This window comes from Rhinatrema bivittatum, chromosome 6 (assembly GCF_901001135.1).
Source record: "Rhinatrema bivittatum chromosome 6, aRhiBiv1.1, whole genome shotgun sequence".
In the NCBI taxonomy this organism is placed as follows: domain Eukaryota; kingdom Metazoa; phylum Chordata; class Amphibia; order Gymnophiona; family Rhinatrematidae; genus Rhinatrema; species Rhinatrema bivittatum.
In genome coordinates this window covers 245,621,756-245,646,524 of record NC_042620.1, presented here as the reverse complement: position 1 = coordinate 245,646,524, position 24,769 = coordinate 245,621,756, and the positions used below count along the sequence as shown (strand labels likewise).

Sequence of the window (24,769 nt, the reverse complement as noted above, 5' to 3'; positions counted from 1 at the left end):
ATCTCATGTTTGCCCGCTTCTAAACCCTTTTGAGCTAGGGCATGTAACTGTTCTTGAGACTGTATAGGTAGAGACTCAGCAAAGTCTTGTATTTGTTTAAAGAGGAGTCTGTTGTACTGGGTCATATAAAGCTGGTAAGAGGCGATGCGGGATATAAGCATTGCCTCTTGAAAGATAAGGCGGCCTATAGCATCCAAGAATTTTTGTTCCTTTCCTGGAGGATAGGAAGAATGAGGCTTGGATCTTCAGGCTTTCTTTTGGGCTGACTCAACAACCACTGAATGGTGATCTAATTGGGACTTCTGGAAATCTGAAGTTGACTGGTCTAGGTATGTGGTGTCAGCCTTTCGATTGACTGATGCCACAGAACCAGGGTGTTCCCAATTTCTTTTAAGAAGATCCAGGAGGACATCATGGATGGGAATAGATGTTAGTTCTTTAGGAGCATCTAAAAATTGAAGAAGCTCCATCATCTGATGTCTATCATCTTGTCTGTCTGAAGTTGAAATGGAACCACTTCAGACATTTCCTTCACAAAATTAATGAAGGATAAGTCCTCTGGCGGAGAACGCTTCCTGCTTTCAGCAGGAGAGGGTGGTGATGGCAAGTCATCGGTATCTTGGGATATATCATCGGTCCAGGTATCATAGGGATCATCTCCAGCACCCCCGGTATCCTTGGAGGGACGAAAAGTTGGTATACCTGAAGGTCCTGGGCGAGGCACCGAAGGCATCGAAGGAGTCACCGGTGGAACCAATGGTGGCACCGAGGGCATCGATGGACGTGTCGGTGGCATCGATGGAAACAAAGATGCAATCATTGAAAGTGATGATCTAGGCATTGGAAGGACCCCCGATGGAGGAAGGAACGGTGTTTCTCCTTCATCTGTTGATGAAAGATGAATCGGAGAGGAGGGCACCGGATCCATCGGTGTCGTCGGATCCATTGGAGGAAATGCAGCGATTAGCGCTTCCATTCTCATTAGTAACGGTGCTAGCACTGCAGGAATGGGATTGGTTACTGGTTCAGGCATCTGTACCGGTATGGGCGTGAATGGAACCTTGAAGTCTTGCATCGCTCTGCCGATGGTCTCCTGAATCATCTGATCCAGTTCCTCCCAGAAACCTGGAGCATGGAGCCCTGATGCCAGAGGAGGAGGTGGAGGCATAGCCGGAGGGACCACCATTGGAAGTGGAATCGCAGCTCCTATCATCGGTCCCGGTGAAGGTTGCCTCGGTGACCCTGAACCAGATAGGGACGGTGCCTTTTCTGGATGAGCTTTCTTTGATGGCAGTTCAGACAATGACGACGTCGAGGCCTTGACTGCATCAACGGTCTGAGATCTGCGATGTCGATGCCGATGCTTTTCTCAACACGCTCTCCTCAGTCCTTTTCCTGAGGGGAAACAGAGGGTGTCGATGGCCGTACAATTGTCGATGCTGGTTGGACACTGGCCGGTGCCTGATGATGGCACGACGTAGACGGTGTCGGCTCAGACGATGTCGATGCTATGGATGGCGTCGGGGTTTGTGACCGAAAGAGAAGTTCCATCTTCTCCATTCTAGCCTTGCGACATTTTAGTGTCATTAGGGCACATTTGGTGCAAGGACATCATGCTCGCTACCCAGAGACATTACACAAACCGGGTGAGGGTCAGTAATGGACATTGTGCAGGTACAGTCCAGGCATCAATGGAACCCCGACGCCATGGCCTGTGAAAACATTTAGCTGTGGTGCGATCGACAGCCAGCAGGCCGCGAGGGCCAACCTTGATGGGAATCGACCGGAATCAGGTAAAAAGCTTACCGGACTACTGCGGATGTCAAATTTAAAGAGGGGGACCCCTGTGGAGTAGAAAATTAAGTAGTAATTCTGTGAGGAAAATTCCTGTCAGGAATCTTTTTGGAGCTTCTTAACCCGCGTGGCTACTGCTGCGTGGAAAAAAGAAGACTGAAGGGGGACCCCTGCTGGTTGCAGGGTTAGTGCCATCCTGGGCATGCCTAGTAGGTGCCAATCAAAGTTCTAGAAACTTTGACAAAAGTGTTCCGTGATTGGGCTCCATCTGTGATGTTACCCATATGTGAGGACTACCATCCTGCTTGTCCTGTGAGAACGATGGAATCGATGTGGCATCAAAGAATTGAAAAGTCATTGATGTCATCGGTGAAATTGATACCGGCATCATTGGGATCGATGGCAGCATCAACAATTCGTCGAGGGCATTGACAGCATCGGTGGACTCAACGAAGGCATTGATAGAACCGATGATGGTACCAATGGAAATGACGTGGGCGTCGATGGCATGGATGGAACAGCCACAGGCATTAATGGCATGGATGAAATAGACAGTGCCGTCGATGGCATGGATAAAATCAACACTGCCCTCGACAGCATCGATGGCATCGACCTTAGCATCGATGGCATCGGCATGGGCATCGATGGCATTGACCTGGCATCAAAGGCATCGATGGAATGGACCCAGGCATCGATGGTGTCAATGGCATCAATGTGGGCGTCGATGACATCGACGAGGGTGTCAATGGCATCGACGTGGGCATTGATGGAATTCATGGAGAGATCAGTGTCATGGATGTAAACATCGATGGCACTGACAGAATCAATGTGCGGATCGATAGCATCGATGAACCGAGGGGGGGGTGGGGCATGGATGGCATCAATGGAGGCAGGACAGCATGAATGGAGGCACCAACGTTATTGTTGGGGGCATTGACCACTACTAAGGTACCTAGGGAATCAATGGAAGCCTGGATTCGACAGCTGCTCTGGCGGCAATAGTAACCGTGGACGTCCCTATCCCACTAGCCCTGATAACCAGATGGAGGATCGCAGGAGGACACTCGCAGGCTTTGTGGGGTTAAAATCATAGGGAGAGGGAAGGCTGCAGTTCAGTTGGTAGGCCTGGGAAACAGTGAGGTGACAAGAACCAACCGAAAAACAGGGCAAAGTACTCACCGAGCATCGAATAAATGTACGTGAAGGGAGTCCCGTGTAGGGAAAAATTATTTGTGAAGTAAAACTTCAAGAGTTTCCGTGAGGAAAAGTTGTGAGAGTTTCTCACAGAGCTCCTGACCACGATGCTAACTGCCGCGCAGAAAAAAGAAGACTGAAGGGAGACACGTGTGGGCACAGGGATAATGGCATGTTGAGCATGCTTAGTGCACTAAGGGTGCCAGTGTCAGTCAAAGATTTCTAGAAACTTTGACAGAAAAGTTTTCCATGTCAGGGCTCCATCCACTGACGTCACCCATATTAAGGACTACCATCCTGATTGTCCTGTGAGAACTGGCTGCATCTGGTTCCATGCATGACATACATACAGGTTATATCATAAAAAAACAAACAACTGTGTCTCCAACTGCTGGATGAGGGGACTAAACCCACATGTTCTTGACTAGTGAAGCAGAAGGACAAGGAACAAACTATTGTTATTATTTTATTTATTTATTTGAAAATTTTATATACAGACAGTCAAGAACATCTCATCGGTTTATATGAAAACGTAATGCAGCGAACAGGCTTTACATAAAACAAAGAACAATGAAAAGATAAATTTTGGGCTAACGGGCCACCGGGAGGGAGAAGAACTACAATATTAAACAAATTTTATATCGAAAACTAAGTAAACAAAATGTATATGAATTTTATACAAAAACTAGGGAAGCAGGTAAAATATTACATGCAAGGGAGATATTAAATAGGAACAGGACCTGTCAGATGTTCTAAAGTGTTTTTCTCATTTGTTTCTATGGGAAAATGCTGAGTACATTTGTCCCCTAGAAGTAATCATCTCAGATGACCTGAAGGTTGCCACTTAATGTAATAAAGCAAATGGTAAAGTTATCTCAGTACATGAGTAGAGTTGTCATCAGCTGGAAGAAAAAGTTAATAATGTCCTTGTACAGGCTTCTAGTGAGACCCCACCATCTTGAGTACTGGATTCATTTCTGAAGGCCATACCTTTTTAATGACATTGAGAGAATGGCAGTAGTTCAGAGGAAGACTATGAAAATGAACTGGGCCTCCAGTACAAACCCTACACAGAGAAACTTAGGATATTCAAAATGTACTCACTGGAAGAAAGAAGGAAAAATGGAGATTTGATAGAAACATTCAAAAATTTATCAGACTTCAATAAAGTATAAGAAGATTCCGTTTTCCATAGAAAAGGAAATTCAAGGACAAGGGGTCATGATATGAAGTTGGAGGGAAGGAGACTTAGAGGAAATATGAGGAAATCCTTCTTTACTGACAGAGTGTAGATATCCAGAATGATCTACCAGCACAGCTGGTAGAAATCAACACTGTGCTAGAATTTAAGCATGCTTGGAACAAATATAAATGCAATGGTAAGAACAGGGTTACAAGATTGAATAAGAGATATGTGTATGTGGGGGGCATAGGGAGGAAGGGTTATTAGTTGTTTGTTTAATAATTATTGAAACGTAAATGCTTCTCTATCCAGGATGGCAAACAACACATAGGGACTATATTAACTCAAATTTCTCTAAAAATCCATTTTGTACATACACATAGAGAAATAGAACTTTATATAATTAATGTGCAAAATATTTATTATTGAACATATAAACAAAATACATTTAAAATCAATGAAAAACAGTCTCTCCCATTCGCACCTTAAAATCCGTACACTAATGACACCAAATAATGTATACAATTTTTCACTTTAAAGTGCACAAGTGCCTCCAAAAAATTTATGAAAAATAGAAATACTTTTCTTCACAGGGTTTCCGATATTTTAATTAGGGTACTATATACTCCCAATGTCATTTATTTATCGATCTTCACTGTACTTAATTCACACAGAGAGAAAGAAGTAACTCTTTTCCTCCATCATCTGCATCTCAAGTCCAACAACGGATCCTTGTTTCACCCATGAATGGGCTTCATCAGGGACATATTATAAAATCACAGGTTGTGACCTACTCTTTGCTTGTAAATACCTTACTCAAAAAGATTTCCAATAAAGTATCACCATAACTCTCCTTATATAGCTTACAATGAAAGCCTTCAAAGCAGCGAAAAACGCTCTCACACAACGGACCAACCTCAAATGTCACAGAAAACATAAGGTGCGAATGGGAGTGACTGTTTTTCATTGATTTTAAATGTATTTTGTTTATATGTTCAATAATAAATATTTTGCACATTAATTATATAAAGTTCTATTTCTCTCTATCCAGGATGGCAGAGGACCAAAGAGGAAAGACAATGAAGCAACTTTGATAAGAAGTGATATTCTATAGGTGGTCAAGCTTGTATGGCTCAGAGATGGGATATATCTTTAGCTACAGCAGACTAGGTGGATCAAGTCAACCATATCTGCAACAATCTACCATATTAGTATGCAAATTATGGGAACTACAAGGGATCAACACAAACTATTTACATTCCCAGTAGGTGGCCACATGTTGTGACAACCAGAATCATTGAATATGATAAATAGATTCCGATTTTTCCAGCAAATAAATCCCTAAAACATGACTGTATTAATAATTTGACTTCTGGTGAATCATATGTAAGTAGTTTAGGATTCAGCCTCCAGCTCCTGAAGCCATGATGCTGAACTTGCTAACAACTATGTGTGACATAACAATGCAATTCCTTAACATTCAAACTATTTTACATTTTCCTGTGCAGATTGTATTTTTATTTTGTTGTTCCTTGACTTTTAGTCTGTTGGTAAGTAATATATTTTAACAAATAAAATAAATAAGTAAAACATTAATTACATTTTTTTAATAAAGGAAAATCCACTTCATTACTGATGACTGAAACTTACCTCTGCTTCTTTTAATTTTGAAATATCTGATTGTGTTCCAATATAATAGTTAATGCCATCCCCAGCACCTTCAAGGGTAATGCCTCGTATAAGAAGGATAGTCAGAACAATGTATGGGAATAATGCTGTAAAATATACTACCTGTCAATAGTGCAGAAGACATCTAAGTTAAAGAAAATTGTTTAAAAAAAAAAAAAAGTCTTTGTCATTTACATTTTTGCAAATATTGTCTATACAATAATGGCAGTGGAAGTGCAAGATTTATTATGTGACTCAATAAGTATAGTAACTGATGTTGCCATATCCATGTAGACTAATACATTTGTTTAGAAGCAAAAGACCATATTCATGGGAATACTTACGCTTATGTCCAGAAATGATTTTTAACACACAAATAGGAGGAATGCTGCTCTCCAATTATTATCCACACACAAAGAACGAGAGCAGAAAGAATCATACAGTCCAAAGATTCGTAGTGTTGCAAATTAGGAAATTGAATTCCTTCCTTTTATTTTTTCATAAGCGGCTACTCCAAAAGCTCAATGCGATATACCGTAGTTTTCCACCAGGTCCCCCGACATGGACCGTGTTTCGCTTAGAGCTGCGTCAGGAGGGACTGAACACAGTGTTTAATTTCAACCACGTGGACTTGACTTAAGAAGGTGTCAGCAAGCCTGACTTTGTGTAACTTATTTATGAACATTTTTTTTTTAAATTTTTTATTTTTGCAAATTTCCATTAATACATTTATCCAGTATAATGTTTTAAAGGAAAACAGGTCGCCCGTATGACATAGTGAGGGCAAAGGTAGCACCGGCGCCATTTTGAAGATTGGCAATACGGCCCGTGTGCAGGAGGTCGCTCCCGGACCCCCGCTGGACTTTTGGCAAGTCTTGTGGGGGTCAGGAGGCCCCCCCCCAAGCTGGCCAAAAGTCCCTGGGGGTCCAGCGGGGGTCCGGGGGCGATCTCCTGCACGCGTGACGTCGTGAGCCAGGAACCAAAATGGCGCCAGCGCTACCTTTGCCCTGTCACATGATAAGGGCAAAGGGCCACCGGCGCCATTTCTCTTATCGCAGTCGTGGCCAGAGAGAGGGAGATCACGCCGGGACCCCCCTCACTGGACCCCAGGTAATTTAAAACATTTTAGGGGGTTTTGGGAGGGTGGGGGATTTGTTTTAAAGGTTCAGGGTGGGTTTTAGGATTTTTTTGGTGTGCCGGTTTTCCCGCCCTCCCCCGATTTACAATTTTTAACGATTTTTAACAAAACAAAAACACGACGATCAGATTTCCCTCCCCCCCCAGCCAAAATTGATCGTTAAGACGATCGATCACACGATTCACACCCCTATTCAGGATTCATTGGTTTTGAAATTGGGTTATAAAATCTTTTTGAAATACAAAACCACATGTATTTCCACCATGGTGATTTATTTAATCCGATGTCCTTGTGAGTTGCTCTATATTGGGAAGACCAAACGTCTTTTGAAAACTCGGATGATAGAACACAGGTCCAATATAAAACATGCCCGAGTAGATGAACCTATGGTATCACACTGCATGGAAGTTGGACATTGTTTTAATGATCTCTCCATTTGTGCTATTGATCACATTCCAATACATTGGCACATAGGAGATCGCGAATTGTTACTACTATAGACCGAGAAACGTTGGATTTACAGACTAAATACTATTGTTCCACATGGGTTAAACACTGAAATTTACATGTGTTCTTGGAATAAAAGAGCATTTAAGTTTGATCTTATATTCCTGACAGTGTTCTTGGAGAACAGGAAGAAGTGTCATTGATGGTTTGCATTTCAGTGACGTCACACGAGAGTTGGACATTTAAAGAGATGTAAGCCTCGGCTTCAGTTCCTTCGATTTCTGTGAAAAGTTGATCAAGACATAGGGGGTCATTTTCTAAGCAGTTACCGCAGGAGATAAATTTGTTATTCAGGGGCAGAGCATATGTAAAGCAGGAAACAGCTGCAGTGTTAGTGTGGCTCCTAGCTACAACCCTTTCATTTGTGTTACATTGTGCACTAGAGGCCAGTAAAAGGGGGGGGAGGGGGAGGGGGAGGGGGGGGGGAGGGGGAGGGAGAGGGAGAGGGAGAGGGAGAGGGGAGAGGGAGAGGGAGAGGGAGAGAGAGAGAGAGAGAGAGAGAGAGAGAGAGAGAGAGAGAGAGAGAGAGAGACTTGCTATAATGTCTACTCCCTAGACAGCTATTTGTATCCCTATGAGAGGCCCACCTAGTAACTCGAGGTGGGGATTAGGTAAGAGTGTAGGGGGTTGGGGCCACTTTCACATTCAACGTGAGACGTACAAACAGAACAGTGGTCTCTTATGAAGATTTGAAGGCCTTCGGAGTGAGGAAACTCACTCCAAGATGAGATTTGGGCAAGGTTCTCTCCACCTAGCTTGATGGACACTCTACCTGGGCAACAACAAGCTAGGTGGAGAGAACATTGTCCAAATCTCATCTTGGAGTGAGTTTCCTCACTCCGAAGGCCTTCAAATCTTCACAAGAGACCACTGTTCTGTTCGTACGTCTCACGCTGAATGTGAAAGTGGCCCCAACCCCCTTCACTCTTACCTAATCCCCACCTCGAGTTACTAGGTGGGCCTCTCATAGGGATACAAATACCTGTCTAGGGAGTAGACATTATAGCAAGTCTCTCTCTCTCTCTCTCTCTCTCTCTCTCTCTCTCTCTCTCTCTCTCTCTCTCTCTCTCTCTCTCTCTCTCTCTCAACATGTTGTGCACTGTGATCAACCTTTCATGGAACAGCCTGTTTCGTGCAGTGTGATGAGGCCCTTAGTGTCTATTTTGAGATGGTAGCCTTTTTGACATCAAGATAAATATTTTTTCATCTTCATTATTGGTGAATTTCTATAATGGTACTATTATTATCTTTAGGTTAAGACTCTGTGTTTAAAGATGTTCGCATGTCCCTGAGGAAGCTGTGCTGTGAAACGACACTTTTATATTAATATATAAACACAAAAAAATAATAAGTTTTTTGAATTAAAAAGATTTTTTGGAAGGTGAATGATTATAAGACCGGTTGGTTTCTCTTGAAGTTTACACAATGTCAGGTTTGCTGACACCTTCTGTTAAGGCTAGACTTAAACATATTTTTGGTTTCCACTTTTTTGTTGCGATTTAGTTGTTGTGGTTAACCACTGTCTCCCCTTGATTAAGCTGTGTATCACTATAGCAAGTCATGGAATCTGAAGCCATTATTCCTTTGAAGACTCTCAGTTTTTCTGACACTGATCTACAGGCATGATTGGATAAGCCATCTTCCTTTTCATCATCTTCGGACTTGTCTTCTCATCTGACTTACAATTTTTCACTCTACAAAAATTGATACGCCGTTCTGTCGTATGACAGTACAGGCAGACACTCTATTAGAATTCTGCCATGTCCAACGTATCCCTCAAGGTCTTCGCATTTTTAAAGAACCTCATTTATATAAGGAAGATGCCGAATTTATGTCTGACTGGAATGCTGTACTTAATAAATACAGCTTAGATCTTATGATTTTAATTATTAAAAAAGCCCAATCTTCTGTGATTCTTATACATGAAGAAATTGAAGTAACTAAGACTATGTTGGCATCAACCATGGAATCTGATAAATTTGCCATTCAGATGATATTAACTGAAGAATTGATGGAAAATTTTTGATCTGATTTGAAGAAATTCAAATTTGAAAACGTTTGCCGTGATGAGCGTGATTATAACAAAGGGTTTGTTTACCCATGGATGACTAAGAACAATACCACTAGATCATCAAGACATGTCACGTTTGATTCAAGCGGCGATGACTCTTCTGGGGATGACGAGACACATTCCCACCAACACAGAAATGATAATTCCTCTGTGGTGAAATCTTCCTCTTCCTCTTTTTTAGGCCAGAGCACACGCGGTTCTCAGCGCCTGTATTACAATTGTTACAATTGATACCCGACGACTCCACATCAAGACAGCTTCGAACCTTCGATGCGAATCACTCACTTACAATATGCAAAGAATCCCTAGTTTTAAATCTGTCTTCTTGGAATTTATCATTTACACAACTAAAAATTATTAGAACGGGGATTATCCTCTGTCCCTACTTCACGAGCTAATAAATTCTCCTTGCAGGTGGCTCTGTTTCATTTTGTTTGAAATTAAAAAAATGTTTTGAATCACATCCACCATCCTTTGATCCATCCATTCTATCCAACCCTTCGACATGGGTGCCTCCCGGTCCTGAGGAACTGGCCATTAAAGTTTTTTTTACCAATTGGTGTCTAAAGATATTTTGTCTTTACAGACTTCTTCATCAAATCAATCATTTTCCAATTTTTCACGAAATGAAAGAATTGCTCTTCAAGAACTACGTTCTGCAAAAGATTTAATTATTAAACCAGCAGCACAAAGGTGGGAAAATTGTTTTACAAGATCATGTTGATTACGAGACAGAGATTTGCCATCAGTTAAATGACACTTGCTTCTATAAACACCTTGATTCTGATCCAACTACTGCAATACAACAATCAATCATTCAACTTGTTAAAAGTGGTACTCGATCTGGTTTTCTGACCCCTAAAGAAGCGAAATTTCTTGTTAAGACTCATCCCCATACTCCTATTTTCTATACATTGCCAAAGATCCACAAGAATTTAGATCGTCCCCCTGGGTGTCCGATAGTCTCCAGCTGTGGATCCCTATTAGAGCCACTCTCACGATTTGTTGACTATTTTCTAGCACCATTTGTTCCATTGATTTCTTCATATGTGAGGGATTCATCTGATATGATCGTTTTTCTTGAACAACTAGAGGTTGATACCACCAATTTAAAAATGGCTACTTTGGACGTTGAAGCATTGTACACCTCTATCCAACAAGATGAGACTATAGAAATTGTTTATACTTATTTTGAGAGACATCCCAGACCCCATCAGATTCCAAGTGACTTTCTATTACAACTGCTAGAAATAGCTTTGAAACAAAAAAATTTTCCATTCAATCAAGATTTTTTCCAGCAAATTTGCAGGACAGCCATGGGGGCCACCATGGCCCCAGATTTGGCCAACTTATATGTGAACATTTTTGAAGAATGATGGCTTACTGACCACCCTTTTGACAGTCACCTGGTCATCTGGAAATGATATATTGATGGTGTTTTTGTCCTGTGGAGAGGTGATGAAGACATCTTCAGTTCTTTTCTATAGTAGAATTCCCGTAATGTCAGTTTGAAATTTATTGCCAAAATTCAATGTGTGTCAATTTCTTTTTTGGACATAAAGATTACTATGATTGATGGTAAATTTGTGGCCTCTCTATTCCATAAGACTGTGAGTTCTAATACATACTTGCATTTTGCCAGTGCTCATCCCAGGAACTTTAAATTGAATCTTCACGTGAGCCAGTTTATCCACGTCAGGACTGCTACGGATCTCCACCAGAGTTTCCTCTGGCTTCGCCCTGCCCAGGCATAGTTCACCATCTTTCGGGTCCTATCGCACGTGCTCCGGCTAAGACGCCTATGTACTACGTTGGCTGATTTTGAGATCCAGTCTAAACTACTATGTGAGCATTTTCTAGCTCATGGCTATCCACGGTCAAGTGTTTGTAAAGCCTATCTACGAGCAAAACGCTCTGCAGATGACTCCTCCTGCCATACTTGTGTTTTACCATATTCTTCTGATGTTCATGTGATTCGAAAATCCATTCTTAAATACTGGCCCAGATTACAAACTTGTGATATTTTTCAAACACCTCTAAGGATCACCTTTTCACATGCTACTAATCTGAGGAATATGTTGATGAGATTAGATTGCTCTATCATTCCTGATTCAAATGACGTCATGAAAGGATCACATCATCCATGCAATAGCTGCTCAGAATGTGCTTCTTCAATGACCATTCAGGATTCATTGGTTTTGAAATTGGATTATAAAATCTTTTTGAAATACAAAACCACATGTATTTCCACCATGGTGATTTATTTAATCCGATGTCCTTGTGATTTGCTCTATATTGGGAAGACCAAACGTCTTTTGAAAACTCGGATGATAGAACACAGGTCCAATATAAAACATGCCTGTCGATGAGCGCATGGTATCACACTGCATGGAATTTGGACATTGTTTTAATGATCTCTCCTTTTGTGCTATTGATCACATTCCGATACATTGGCGCAGAGGTGATCGCGAATTGTTACTGCTACAGACTGAGCAACATTGGATTTACAGACTAAATACTGTTGTTCCACATGGGTTAAACACTGAACTGAATTTACATGTGTTCTTGGGATAAAAGAGCGTTTACGTTTGATCTTATGTTCTTGACAGTGTTCTTGGTGAACAGGAAGAAGTGTCATTGATGTTTTGCATTTCAGTGACATCACACAATACACATGGGATTTCTACCCATATAGATTCTACTGAGCATTTAGTCTCTTGTATGATCTTTATCCTGTTGGAATCTATACCTCCCAGACACAAAGTACCACACCCCCACCAAGTTGATCCTCCCTATCATTGTGATATAATTTGTACCCTGATATAGCACTGTCCCATTGGTTATCCTCCTTCCACCAGGTTTCTGAGAAGCCAATTATGTCAATCTCATCATTTACTGCTATATACTCTAACTTTCCCATCTTACTTCTCAGACTTCTGGCATTGGCATACAGGCATTTCAAAGTGTGTATTTGTTTGTATTATCAACCTGCTTTTCAGTTGATAGGGATAATTTGGAAATATTTAGCTCAAGTGATTTTTTTACATATAGGCACATGGACTATGTTTGCTTTTATTGGAATCTCTCTGATGGAATGCCTTAACGCTCCTCTTTCATTAGTATCCTTCAAGGATACATTCCTCTGATCCATGCACTGCTGAGTGACTGTTGACTTTCCCCCCTGTTCTAGTTTAAAAGCTGCTCTACCTCCTTTTTAAAAGTTAGTTCCAGCAGCTTGGTTCCACTCTGGTTAAGGTGGAGCCCATCCTTTCGGAAAAGTCTCCCCCTTCCCCAAAAGTTTCCCCAGTTCCTTACAAAACTGAATCCTTCTTCCCTGCACCATCATCTCATCCACAATTTGAGACTCTGGAGCTCTGCCTGCCTCTGGGGACCTGAACGTGGAACAGGAAGCATTTCAGAGAATGCTACCTGTAGGTTCTGGATTTCATCTTTCTATCTAAAATCCTAAATTTGGTTTCCAGAACTTCTCTCCCACATTTTCCTATGTTGTTGGTGCCCACACGTATCACGATAGCTGGCTCCTCCCCAGCACTATCTATAATCCTATCTAGGTGATGCGTGAGGTCTGCCACCTTTGCACCAGGCAGTCAAGTTACCAGGTGGTCCTCATGTCCACCAGCCACCGAGCTATCTACATTTCTAATAATCGAATCACTAACTATGATGGCCGGCCTAACCCTTCCCTCCTGGGCAGTAGCCCTGGGAGATTTGTCGTCAGTGCAAGAGGACAATACATCACCTGGAGAGCAGGTCCTTGCTACAGGATCACTTCCTACTACACCAGGGTGATGTTCTCCAACTGGGAGACCTTTCTGATCCAAGGCAGCACTGGGGCTGCCAGACTGAATTTGGGACTTGGCTACTATGTCCCTGAAGGTCTCATCAATGTACCTCTCTATCTGCATCAGCTCCTCCAAGTCTGCCAGTCTAGCCTCCAGAGATCAGACACATTCCCTGGGAGCCAGGAGCTCTTTGCACCGGGTGCACACATGCAATCTCTCACCGGCAGGTAAAAAATCATACATGTGGCACTCAGTGAAAAAGACTGGAAAGACCCCCTCTTGCTGCTGGACTGTTGCCTTCATCTTAATTTTGTTAAGTTTAGGATACTAAGGGAGTTGGAATTAGAGTACTTTAAATTTTCAGGTGTATTTACTAATTAATCAGCTAGTGTCCTACAAGGGACTGATTAAACTCTCAATAAAGTCTGGTGTAATAGTATGATTTAGATAAGAGCCTGATTGATTTTTAATGAGAAAGTGTCTCCTGCCTAAAGATCAAGGGTTGAGTGGGTGGGAAAGACATAAGAACATAAGAAGAACATAAGAACATGCCATACTGGGTCAGACCAAGGGTCCATCAAGCCCAGCATCCTGTTTCCAACAGTGGCCAATCCAGGCCATAAGAACCTGGCAAGTACTCAAAAACTAAGTCTATTCCATGTAACCATTGCTAATGGCAGTGGCTATTCTCTAAGTGAACTTAATAGCAGGTAATGGACTTCTCCTCCAAGAACTTATCCAATCCTTTTTTTAAACACAGCTATACTAACTGCACGAACCACATGCTCTGGCAACAAATTCCAGAGTTTAATTGTGCGTTGAGTAAAAAAGAACTTTCTCCGATTAGTTTTAAATGTGCCCCATGCTAACTTCATGGAGTGCCCCCTAGTCTTTCTACTATCCGAAAGAGTAAATAACCGATTTACATCTACCCATTCTAGACCTCTCATGATTTTAAACACCTCTATCATATCCCCCCTCAGTCGTCTCTTCTCCAAGCTGAAAAGTCCTAACCTCTTTAGTCTTTCCTCATAGGGGTGTTGTTCCATTCCCCTTATCATTTTGGTAGCCCTTCTCTGTACCTTCTCCATCGCAATTATATCTTTTTTGAGATGCGGCGACCAGACAGACACAAGAATTAACTACTTCTGGCTCACTTATTATCTCAGACACAAAACAAACTCTAAAGAATATATCCCACTGTGTCACCTTTCTCCAAACCTTTTTTGAGTCCAAAGATTTCCCAAAGCTATACTTACCAGCCCTTTTTAACCACCATTAAATTGATCTTCACTCAAAGATTTGTAGGGTTTGAGATTCGCACACCATTAGGCGCGCGCTTCCGATCCTCTTCTACTGCAAAGGGTGCAGGGCCTCTGGAAGCTGGGGCTGTGGAGTTCAAACCCTGGATCACTCGCTGTAACCTCTGGCGTCCTCTCCCAGGGGATGCTGGAAGCAGTATACAGATGAGCCTTCCAGTCCTGCGGCCAAAAGTGAGGAAAGGCAGTGGCAGTTTTCCCTATTAACTGCATGTGTACACTCACAGCTTTCCAGCCTCTGCACTCCTCAAATCACAAGAAGGCTGGCGGAGTCAAAGGAAAGAATAGTCCGTGGAGTCATGAGGGAGCTCATTCTACCATGACCCGAACTTAAAGGAGAAGGAAGCCAGCGGGGCCATGATGGAGCTCATCCCACCATGGCCTGAAGTGAAGAGGAGAATGGAGGGGGCCATGATGAGCTCATCTCACTGTGGCCTGGAGAAAGGAGGCCATTTGTGTGACTCTTTGTGTGTGTGTGTGTGTGTGTGTGTGTGTGTGAACCTGTGTGCATTTGTCTGTGTCAGAGCTTGTATGTGTGTGTGTCTGTCTGAGATCTTGAATGTGAGGTCTGTAACAGAGCTTGTGTTCATGTGTGTGTGTCTGTGTGAGAGCTTGAGTGTGTGTCTGTGTCAGAGCTTGTGTTCATATGTATGTGTTTGTGTCTATGTGAGAGCCTATTTGGGAGAGCCTGTGTGCGTGTGAAACTTTGAGAGCCTATGTGTCACATATAGCCTCTCACAGGCAGGCACACACACATAATTAGCCCAATTTTAAAAGGGCCTCGTGTGTAAATTACAAGGGTTACGTGCGTGGCCAGGCCTTGCGCAGTGCACACCACACGCATTTTACAATGGGTCCGGCCATGCGCATAACCCCTGTTACACGCAGAAGTGCTGGGCCCAAAGAAAGGGATGGACCGGGGGTGTGGTCTGGGTAGGGAGGGGTGGGGTGTGGGGCGGGATGGGAGCATGCTCATGGAGTTTATTTTTCTCCAGAGGAGCAGTAAGTAAGCAAAAAATAAATTTGGGGATAGTTAGAGTAGGTTTAGGGGGCGGGGAGGAGAGGAGAAGAGGGAGGGTTAGGGTTAGGAAACAGGGGACCAGCGGATCACATCACGCATAGGTTTTAAAATTCCCCCCCTGTACACACAAATCACGGGCCACCCAAACATGCATGCACAGATTGTAAAATCCGGTGCGCATGTGCATACAGCCATTAAAATTTATAACATGTGTACTCTGGCGTACGTATGTTATATCATCGGCACATTCATATGTGCGCACTGGAAACCACACACACATGGATGCATGCACGCAGGTCTTAAAATCGACAACAATGTGTCTGTGAGTGAGAGAGGGAGTGTGTGTTAGAGCATAGGCATATATATGAGAGATGGAGTATGTGAGAGAATGCATATGTGTGCATGTATGTTTGTGTGTGTGTTTGTGAATATAAAGTTTGTGTGACCCTACCTCCCCCAGTGCATGACAATGTCAATGAAATCAAAAGATACCAGGTATGGAGAGCAGGAGATTTTTTAATCCATATTAGTTTTTATTATTGGATCAGGTGTAGCAATAGGCCTCTTCAACAACTAGCAAGCAGTTTATTCCAGTTCAGTAGATAAATGTTTAGGAAATGAAACTGCTTTTTCATTGGTTCCTCTGGTAGATTAGAAGTATCTCTAGTCAGAGATCTGGATTCAAACATAAGCCTTACACTTCTGTTAGGGAGCGCGCCCTTCAGGCCCTGTTAGGAGCACGGAGGCATGGTCCCATCTCAAGGAAGGATATGAGCCCTTGGATCACAGTGCGGCTCAGGGAGGAGTCCCAGGATACACCGTGAGAGATAAGCAGGTACGAGCATGGGTGGAGCAGGAGCAAGACTGGACTGAAGACAAGGCGAAGAATATCTGGAAGAGAAAAAAGGCAGGCTCAGCCCTCCACTGGACCTACACGCACCAATGAGACCCAGCAACGCAATGTTGGTCTCAAGAGTAGCCCTCGGGCCACTCGATAGCCCTTCCGGACCCGCCGCTTGAAAACGATGAGTGCGTGAGGCCAGACAGAGGCTGAGGGCAAGAATATGAAGACTCAGACGAAGACTCAGGATACTCGGAGGATTCAGACGTAGACTTGGATACGCAGGAGACTCAGATGAAGACTTAGATACTCGGAAGACTCGGACAAGGATTCAGGTTGCTCAGAAGTTTCGGGCAAGGATTCAGGAGTCAGTCGAAAGTACTGGGTGAGAACTGCATAGCAGTGCGCCCTACACAGCCGCCCATGGCTGGTCACGGACCACGCTGAACATGAAGCAGACTCCAGATGAGGCAATGGAACTTGAGACTGGAACATGACGAAAATTTAGTAGAGGTCTGCACCAGGGCGCATCCTACACAGCCACCTGTGGCTGGTCGCGGACCATGCTGAAGCGGAGCAGGTTCTGGCAGAGTCTAAGGCATGGACGGAAGCAGGCACAAGGATCTCCAAAGACCGGGACAGGATTCAAGATTCAGGATCTCAGAAGCAAGGCATTAAAAACAGGAGTCTTCTAGATGCTTGTGCTGCAGACGAGAAGGCCTTGTACAACTAGACACCCTACACTGCCCCCCCATGGGCTGGTCACAGACCACGACGGTGGCACTCCAGGAGTGGTGGACAGATGAGGGACCTGGAAACTGGACGAAGAGCTGAAGATGAGATGGACAAAGTCAAGACAGGAACATCGGACATCAGGAACATGAAACATGTCACCTCTGGACACAGATCATCAGGACATCAGGAGAACTGGACATCTGGAACATCAAGAACAGGAGACAGGTAACGAGGGAGCTCCGACAAGGGACAAGACCAGGAAACGAAGTTCAGGAACATGATGAACAAGGAACAAAGATCCACCAAGGCACAGGAAGACCACGGAGGACCTGGATCCGAAGAAGAGCACATACACTGTGAAGACTGGATCCGAAGGCATTGAGGGAAAGAAGCAGGGCCCTTTAATAGGGCAGATCCAGGAACAGGCTGATGATGTCACTGCTGAAAGCTGCGGGGCTTTTCCCGCCGCTGGCCCTTTAAATAATGAGGAAAGGTGCGCATCCGCACCTAAGAAGAAGCAGGAAGGAGCAGACACATCAGCAGCATCCCTGCCGCATGGAGAACAGGACAAGAGGCGTCTGCCTGCCGCGAAACGGATGGAGACAGATAGTGGTAGCGGCGGCTTCATGCCATAATGAAGAAGAATCCCGGCGGCAGCTCTAGGATCGCGGAGAAACACAGGAACGCCGAGGCATGGCCTGCTGCGAGAGACGGCATCAGCGGCATGACTGGCCAAGGAAGGTAGGGGACTGCCTGCAGCTCAGCCCCCACGCAGAATCCTAACAACTTCTGCGTGAGCTTATTTTATAATACAATGAAAAATCTTCACAGGGATAGTCGTGTTAGTCTGGTGTAGCAAAAAAATGACAGGAGTCAGGTGGCATCTTATAGACTAATCATGTTATTGAAGCAGGAGCTTTTGAGGATGGTATCCATTTCATCAGATGCATCTTGAAAGCTCTTGCTTCAATAAATTGGTTAGTCTATAAGGTAGCACCTGACTCCTGTCATTATAATGCAATGTAAACTTAATCTCTTATGTTTATTCCTTGAACAAAGGTATTTCTCCTGGTAAAATATTCTCATACAAATGTACTTCCAAAATATGTTTTTGCCTAGAGAAAATTTATCCTGGGACAGCAGAGTTGATTACCTGCAACAGGTGTTTTCACAGGAAAGCAGGATGTTAGTCCTTACATATGGGTGACATCATCAGGATGGAGCCCAATCACGGAACACTTTTGTCAAAGTTTCTAGAACTTTGACTGGCACCTACTGGGCATGCCCAGCACAGCACCAACCCTGCACCCAGCAGGAGTCCCCCTTCAGTCTCATAATATAGCAAAGTATGTGCAAAAAAATAAAATAAGAAAACGTAAACGAACCCAACTCCACAGGGTGGCGGGCAGGTTTCGTGAGGACTAATATCCTGCTGTCCTGTGAGGACACCTGATACAGGTAAGCAACTCTGCTTTCTCACAGGACAAGCAGGATGGTAGTCCTCACATATGGGTGAGTACCGAGCTGAGGATGCCCGAGTGAAGCACCAAATGCACCCAAAGACTTGCAACAGGCACAACAACAGGGGTGGAATTTGGTTAGGAGGGCATACTGAACCCTAACGGGTCGGTGGAAGGATGTTGGTAAGTTAAACTGAAAATAAGTTGCGTAGAACAGACTGGCCGAAGACGGAATCTTGTCTGCCAGCCTAAGCAATAATGGGCTGAGAATGTATGGAGAGAACTCCAGGTCAGGAAGCGGCACTGAACGGAGGTGCGCTACTGATGTCGCCATGGCCCTGATGGAGTGTGCTTTCACATGGTCTTGGAGTGGAATGCTTACTTGCTGGTAGCAAAAAGAAATACAGTCCGCCAACCAGTTGGAGAGGGTCTGCTTTCCCACAGGATTAACAAGTTTGATGGCATCAAAGGAAACAAATAATTGAGTGGATTTCCTGTGGGCTGATGTGCGATCTAGACAGAAGGCTAGAGCACGCTTGCAATCTAAGGAATGCAGAGCCTGTTCTCCTGGATTGGAATGGGGCCTGGGAAGAAAGGTAGGTAGGATAATGGATTGATTAATGTGACATTCCAATAGGACCTTTGGTAAAAATTTAGGGTGAGTGCAGAGCACTACCGTGTCATGCAGAAGTTTAGTGTAAGGCGGGTAGGTAACTAATGCCTGTAATTCACCAACTCTGTGAGTGGATGTGATCACGAGAAGAAAAAACTACCTTCCAGGTAAGATAGTGGAGATCACAGGAGTGGAGAGGCTCAAACGGAGGTTTCATTAGCTGTCCCAACACTACATTAAGGTCCCAAGCAGGGGCCGGAGCACGGAGTGGAGGTTTTAAATGGAGCAAGACTCTCATAAAGCGTGATACTAAGGGTTGTGTTGAAATGGAGATATTTCCTATACCCTTATGGTACGCAGACACTGCACTGACATGCACCCTGATAGAGAAAGTTTTCAGGCCTAATGCTGACAGGTGCCAGAGATAGTCCAGGAACATTGCAGTGGAACAAGTAAAGGGGTCTATGGACATGGAAGTGCACCAGACCATAAACTTCTTCCATTTAGAGTGATAAGACCTTCTCGTGAAGGCTTTCATAAAGTCACCAGGACTCGGGATACAGACTCTGAAAGGTTAAGAGGTTGGAGTATTAACCTTTCAACATCCAGGCCGTCAGAGACAAAGCTTGGAGGTCGGGGTGGTGCAGGTAACATAAGAAAATGCCATACTGGGTCAGACCAAGGGTCCATCAAGCCCAGCATCCTGTTTCCAAAAGTGGCCAATCCAGGCCATAAGAACCTGGCAAGTACCCAAAAACTAAGTCTATTCCATGTTACCATTGCTAATGGCAGTGGCTATTCTCTAAGTGAACTTAATAGCAGGTAATGGACTTCTCCTCCAAGAACTTATCCAATCCTTTTTTAAACACAGCTATACTAACTGCACTAACCACATCCTCTGGCAACAAATTCCAGAGTTTAATTGTGCGTTGAGTAAAAAAGAACTTTCTACGATTAGTTTTAAATGTGCCCCATGCTAACTTCATGGAGTGCCCCCTAGTCTTTCTACTATCCGAAAGAGTAAATAACCGAACTTGTCGTTCTGAGTTATCAGAAGGGGATCCTTCCCCAGAGGAATGTGCCGGCATACTGATAGGTCCTGGAGGTTTGGAAACCACACCTGGCATGGCCAGTGGGGAGCTATCAGAATCATTAAGCTCCGGTCCTTCCATAGCTTCACGAGAGTCTTTGAAATGAGAGGAAGAGGAGGGTATGCATAAAGGAGACCGCTGGCCCAGGAGAGGGCGAAGGCATCTCTTGGTTGCCAGTGGTGACTGCAAAAGAGAGAGCAGAAGTTGTCTACTTTGTGGTTGTGGACCGACGCAAAGAGGTCTATGCGAGGGTAGCCCCAACACTGGAATATCGAGTCCGCTACTGTGGGGTTGAGAGACCACTCGTGCGGATGGAAAGTGTGACTGAGCTTGTCCGCCAAGAGATTGTCTACTCCCGGCAAGTAGGTTGCTTTGAGGTACATCGAGCGGGAAAGGGCCCATGCCCATATCTGTGCAGCTTCCTGACACTGTAGGTAGGAGCCCGTTCCCCCTTGTTTGTTGATGTACCACATCGCAATCTGATTGTCGGTTTGAATCAGGATGGCTTTGTTTGAAACGCAATCCTGAAAGGCCTTGAGGGCATATCTGATCGCCCATAGCTCCAGGAAATTTATTTGGTGTCTGGCTTCCTCTGGAGACCAGGTTCCCCGAGTATGCAGATCGCCTACATGTGCACCCCACCCTAGGTTGGATGCGTCTGTTAAGACAATTTGAGGTTCTGGAGCTTGAAATGGAAGGCCTTGAATGAGATTGGAGTGGTGCATCCACCAAGCTAGAGACAGATGGAGCTGTTTGGTAACCTGGACAATGCTGGACATTGGCTGACAAGCTTGAATCCACTGGGATTTTAGGGTCCACTGCATGACCCTCATGGCAAGGCGAGCCATTGGAGTGGCATGCACTGAGGACACCATGTGACCCAGAAGTATGAGGAAATGACGAGCAGTTGAAGATGCTCAAGTTTGCATGTGATGCGCCAGAGAGGTTATGGTGAAAGCGCGATCCTGGGGGATGAAGTCTTTTGCCTATAGTGTGTTTAAGTCGGCCCCTATAAAGGAAAGGGTTTGGGATGGAACTATCTTGGATTTGGGATAGTTGATTAGAAAACCTAAGGAGATCAGGGTATGGATAGTGAGATGCAGGGAGGCTAATGCATCCTGCTGAGTCGGAGCCCTTATCAACCAATCATAGAAACATAGAAACATAGAAATGACGGCAGAAGAAGACCAAACGGCCCATCCAGTCTACCCAGCAAGCCACGCAGTTCATCCATTTATTTCTTTATTTATTTTTTTTCCCACCCTTTTTCTCCCTCCACCCTTTTTCTCCCTCCCACCCATCCCTATTGGCTTCCAGCCCCCTCCCGCCCCAACTCCCTTCCACCCCTCCTCCATGCAGAGAGCAGCGCTGTATCCACATCCCAGTGAACATCCAGCTCAAACAGGGGTAGCAACCGCCGCAACAAGCAGGCCACACCCCTGCCCCATACTCCTACCCACCCCTGCTTTGTTTGTTTGTTTCTTGTTTTAGTTTTTTTTGGAGATGGCAGCCCTCCGTGAAGGCGGAACACCAACCACTGGCCACTGGCACCCCGCTCCGTGAATGCCTCTGTGGCTACTGCCGCTCTGTGGAGTGTTTTGCTGCCTGAAGGTGGAACACCCACTACTGGCCACTGGCATCCCGCTCCGTGAATGCCTCTGTGGCTACTGCCGCTCTGTGCAGTGTTTTGCTGCCTGAAGGTGGAACACCCACTACTGGCCACTGGCATCCCGCTCCGTGAATGCCTCTGTGGCTACTGCCGCTCCGTGCAGTGTTTTGCTGCCTGAAGGTGGAGCACCTACTGGCCACTGGCATCCCGCTCCATGAACGCCTCTGTGGCTACTGCCGCTCCATGCAGTGTTTTGCTGCCTCCACTTTATTTCGCCCACTAGACTTGATGGATCCACAGTGTTTATCCCACGGTCCTTTGAAGTCCTTCATAGTTTTAGACATCACCACTTCCTCCGGAAGGGCATTCCAGGCATCCACCACCCTTTCTGTGAAGAAATACTTCCTGACATTGGTTCTTAGTCGAGATAAGGGTAGACATGCACTCCCTGATTCCTGAGAAAGGCTGCGACCACCACCAGGCACTTGGTGAATACTCGTGGAGTGGACACTAGGCCAAATGGTAGTACACGGTACTGGAAGTGATGAGGGCCGACCAGGAATCGAAGAAATTTGCGATGAGAAGGAGTTATGGAGCTGTGTGTGTAAGCATCTTGGAGATCTATAGAGCATAGCCAATCTTCTCTTTGTAGAAGAGGAAGTAGAGAGCCCAAGGTTACCATTTTGAATTTCTCTTTCTGCAAAAATTTGTTTAGTGTGCGAAGGTCCAGTATCGGACGTACACCACCTGAATTTTTTGGTATCAGAAAATACCAGGAGTAGAACCCTTGCCCCTTTTGGGAGAGGGACACTGGTTCTATTGCTCGGATGTTGAGGAGGATTGAGACTTCCTGTTTGAGCAAGAGAGAGTGGTCGGATGTTCCCCACGTCAGTCGAGGTGAGGAGTCCGGTGGAACAGTCAGGAAATTTAGGTGGTAACCGTGAGTGACTACCGCAAGCACCCACTGGTCTGTGGTGACTGTATGCCAAATGTTGTTGAAGTGACAGAGCTGACCGCCGACCAGTATGGATGGAAGAGGAATTTGGCTTACACTCTCTAGGAAGGAGTCAAAACCCTGACGTTGGTCCAGGCTGAGAGGCTGGCTGAGACTTTTGAGGCCGAGACTGTCTGGATTGACCTTTTTGGTAAGGTCTGGAAGGACATCCTCTAGAAGCTGAGGGATAGAATTGTCTCGGCTTGTAGGTCAGCCTTTTAGTGTCACGCCTGAAAGTTCTCTTTGTGGCAGATGGAAATTCAGACGGCAGAGAAGAAAGATGGCGCAGTGTTTCATGATGGTCCTTTAGCTGTGCCACAGTCTCTCGGATCTTTTCACCAAAGAGATTATCACCTACACAGGATAGATCAGCTAACCTGTCTTTCACTTCTGGTCTTAAGTTAAAGGATTTGAGCCAGGCCTATCTCCTTGCACTAATACTCGCTGCAGACACTCTAAAGGCAGTGTCAAAAATATCATATGCAGCGCGTACCTCATGTTTTCCAGCATCCAGACCTTTTTGAGCCAGAGTATAAAAGCTGAGTCTGGAGTTGCTCTGGTAAAGACTCAGAAAAATCCTGTATCCTCTTAAAAAGGTCTCTGTTATACTGTGTCATGTATAACTGGTAAGAGGCTGTACAGTTCTCAACTGTACAGCATTTCACTGTACAGCTTTTTTACTGTTTTACTTCACAGAAACTTTCCAAGTTCCCTCATTCAAAGCAGCTAACGTTCCACCCAATCAGTCCTCACACAAAGATCTTTAAGTTTGAAATCTTTATTGTAAAGCTAATTTATAACTACTTACAAGAGTTGGTTTCAAACGTCTGTGCCACTGGCAGAGATCCTTGTAGCTGGATGAAGGCAGGGGAAGGAAGGTGAAGATTCTTGGGGCGCAGGGAAAGAGAACGTGGGGTTGAGGCTGATTAGTCTTATAAATAAGCGGTAGGAGGAACGTAAAAAGCTGTTCTGTAACAACGGTTACAGGCACGTAAGTCTGCTGCTGGCTTGGCTGGGACTAACCCACTGTCATGGCAATGAATACCGGAGAAACTCTCCTCAGGCTGAGGTAAGGGCGAGAACCAATAGCAGAGAGCCCAGGACCCAGTGACTCAGGAGGGAACCTGAAGGGAGGGGGCTTTTGTTAAAGGCATACTCCCTTTTAAAGGCAGGGCTTTCAGACTTCTCTGCTGGGTTACTGAAAGTGTCACAATTACTAGAAAGGAGGGGCTGTGGTAAACACAGGTGGGCTGCACTATCTACAAACACAAACATATACCCATTAATGGGGACAGAACACTCCCCGTCTGGTATCACAAGATACCACAACATCAGTTATCATATAAACATGCAACAGTGAAAAGTTCATTGTAACTGGATCTTTTCGATGTTCAGGGAAGTTCACAGTCGTCTCGGTCATCCAGTCATCTAGGCGGTGTATGATGTCTTCCTCAAGGAGTTTCACCAAGCTGAAACGAAAGACAGACAACACAAAAAGAGAGAGAGAGAGTCTTTGGTGTGGACAACGGTCCACGAAGTTCAGGTTTCTTCATGTGGCATGAGGAGTACCACTTCACTGACGGGTCTGTAGAAGATCTTGGCTGTTCCTTGGTTCGTAGTCTTTACTTCGATCTTACAAATTCGTCCGTCGTTTCCGGGGTGAGTCTTTATGACGAGCCCCAGGGGCCAGCTTTTGCGTTGGGTTTGATCATTTTTGAGAAGAACAAG

General features: G+C 44.6%; 1 protein-coding gene across 5 annotated transcripts in view; it reads right to left on the bottom strand.

Annotated features, from left to right (window-relative positions):
* Window positions 1–24,769, bottom strand: part of LOC115094055 (sodium- and chloride-dependent neutral and basic amino acid transporter B(0+)-like) — a 440,377-nt gene that overhangs the window by 303,764 nt on the left and 111,844 nt on the right. For all 5 annotated transcript variants that reach the window (XM_029606711.1, XM_029606713.1, XM_029606709.1 and 2 more), the window contains one exon: window positions 5,822–5,962. In XM_029606711.1, the coding sequence (XP_029462571.1) occupies window positions 5,822–5,962 (141 nt within the window). The remainder of the gene's footprint in view (window positions 1–5,821; window positions 5,963–24,769) is intronic.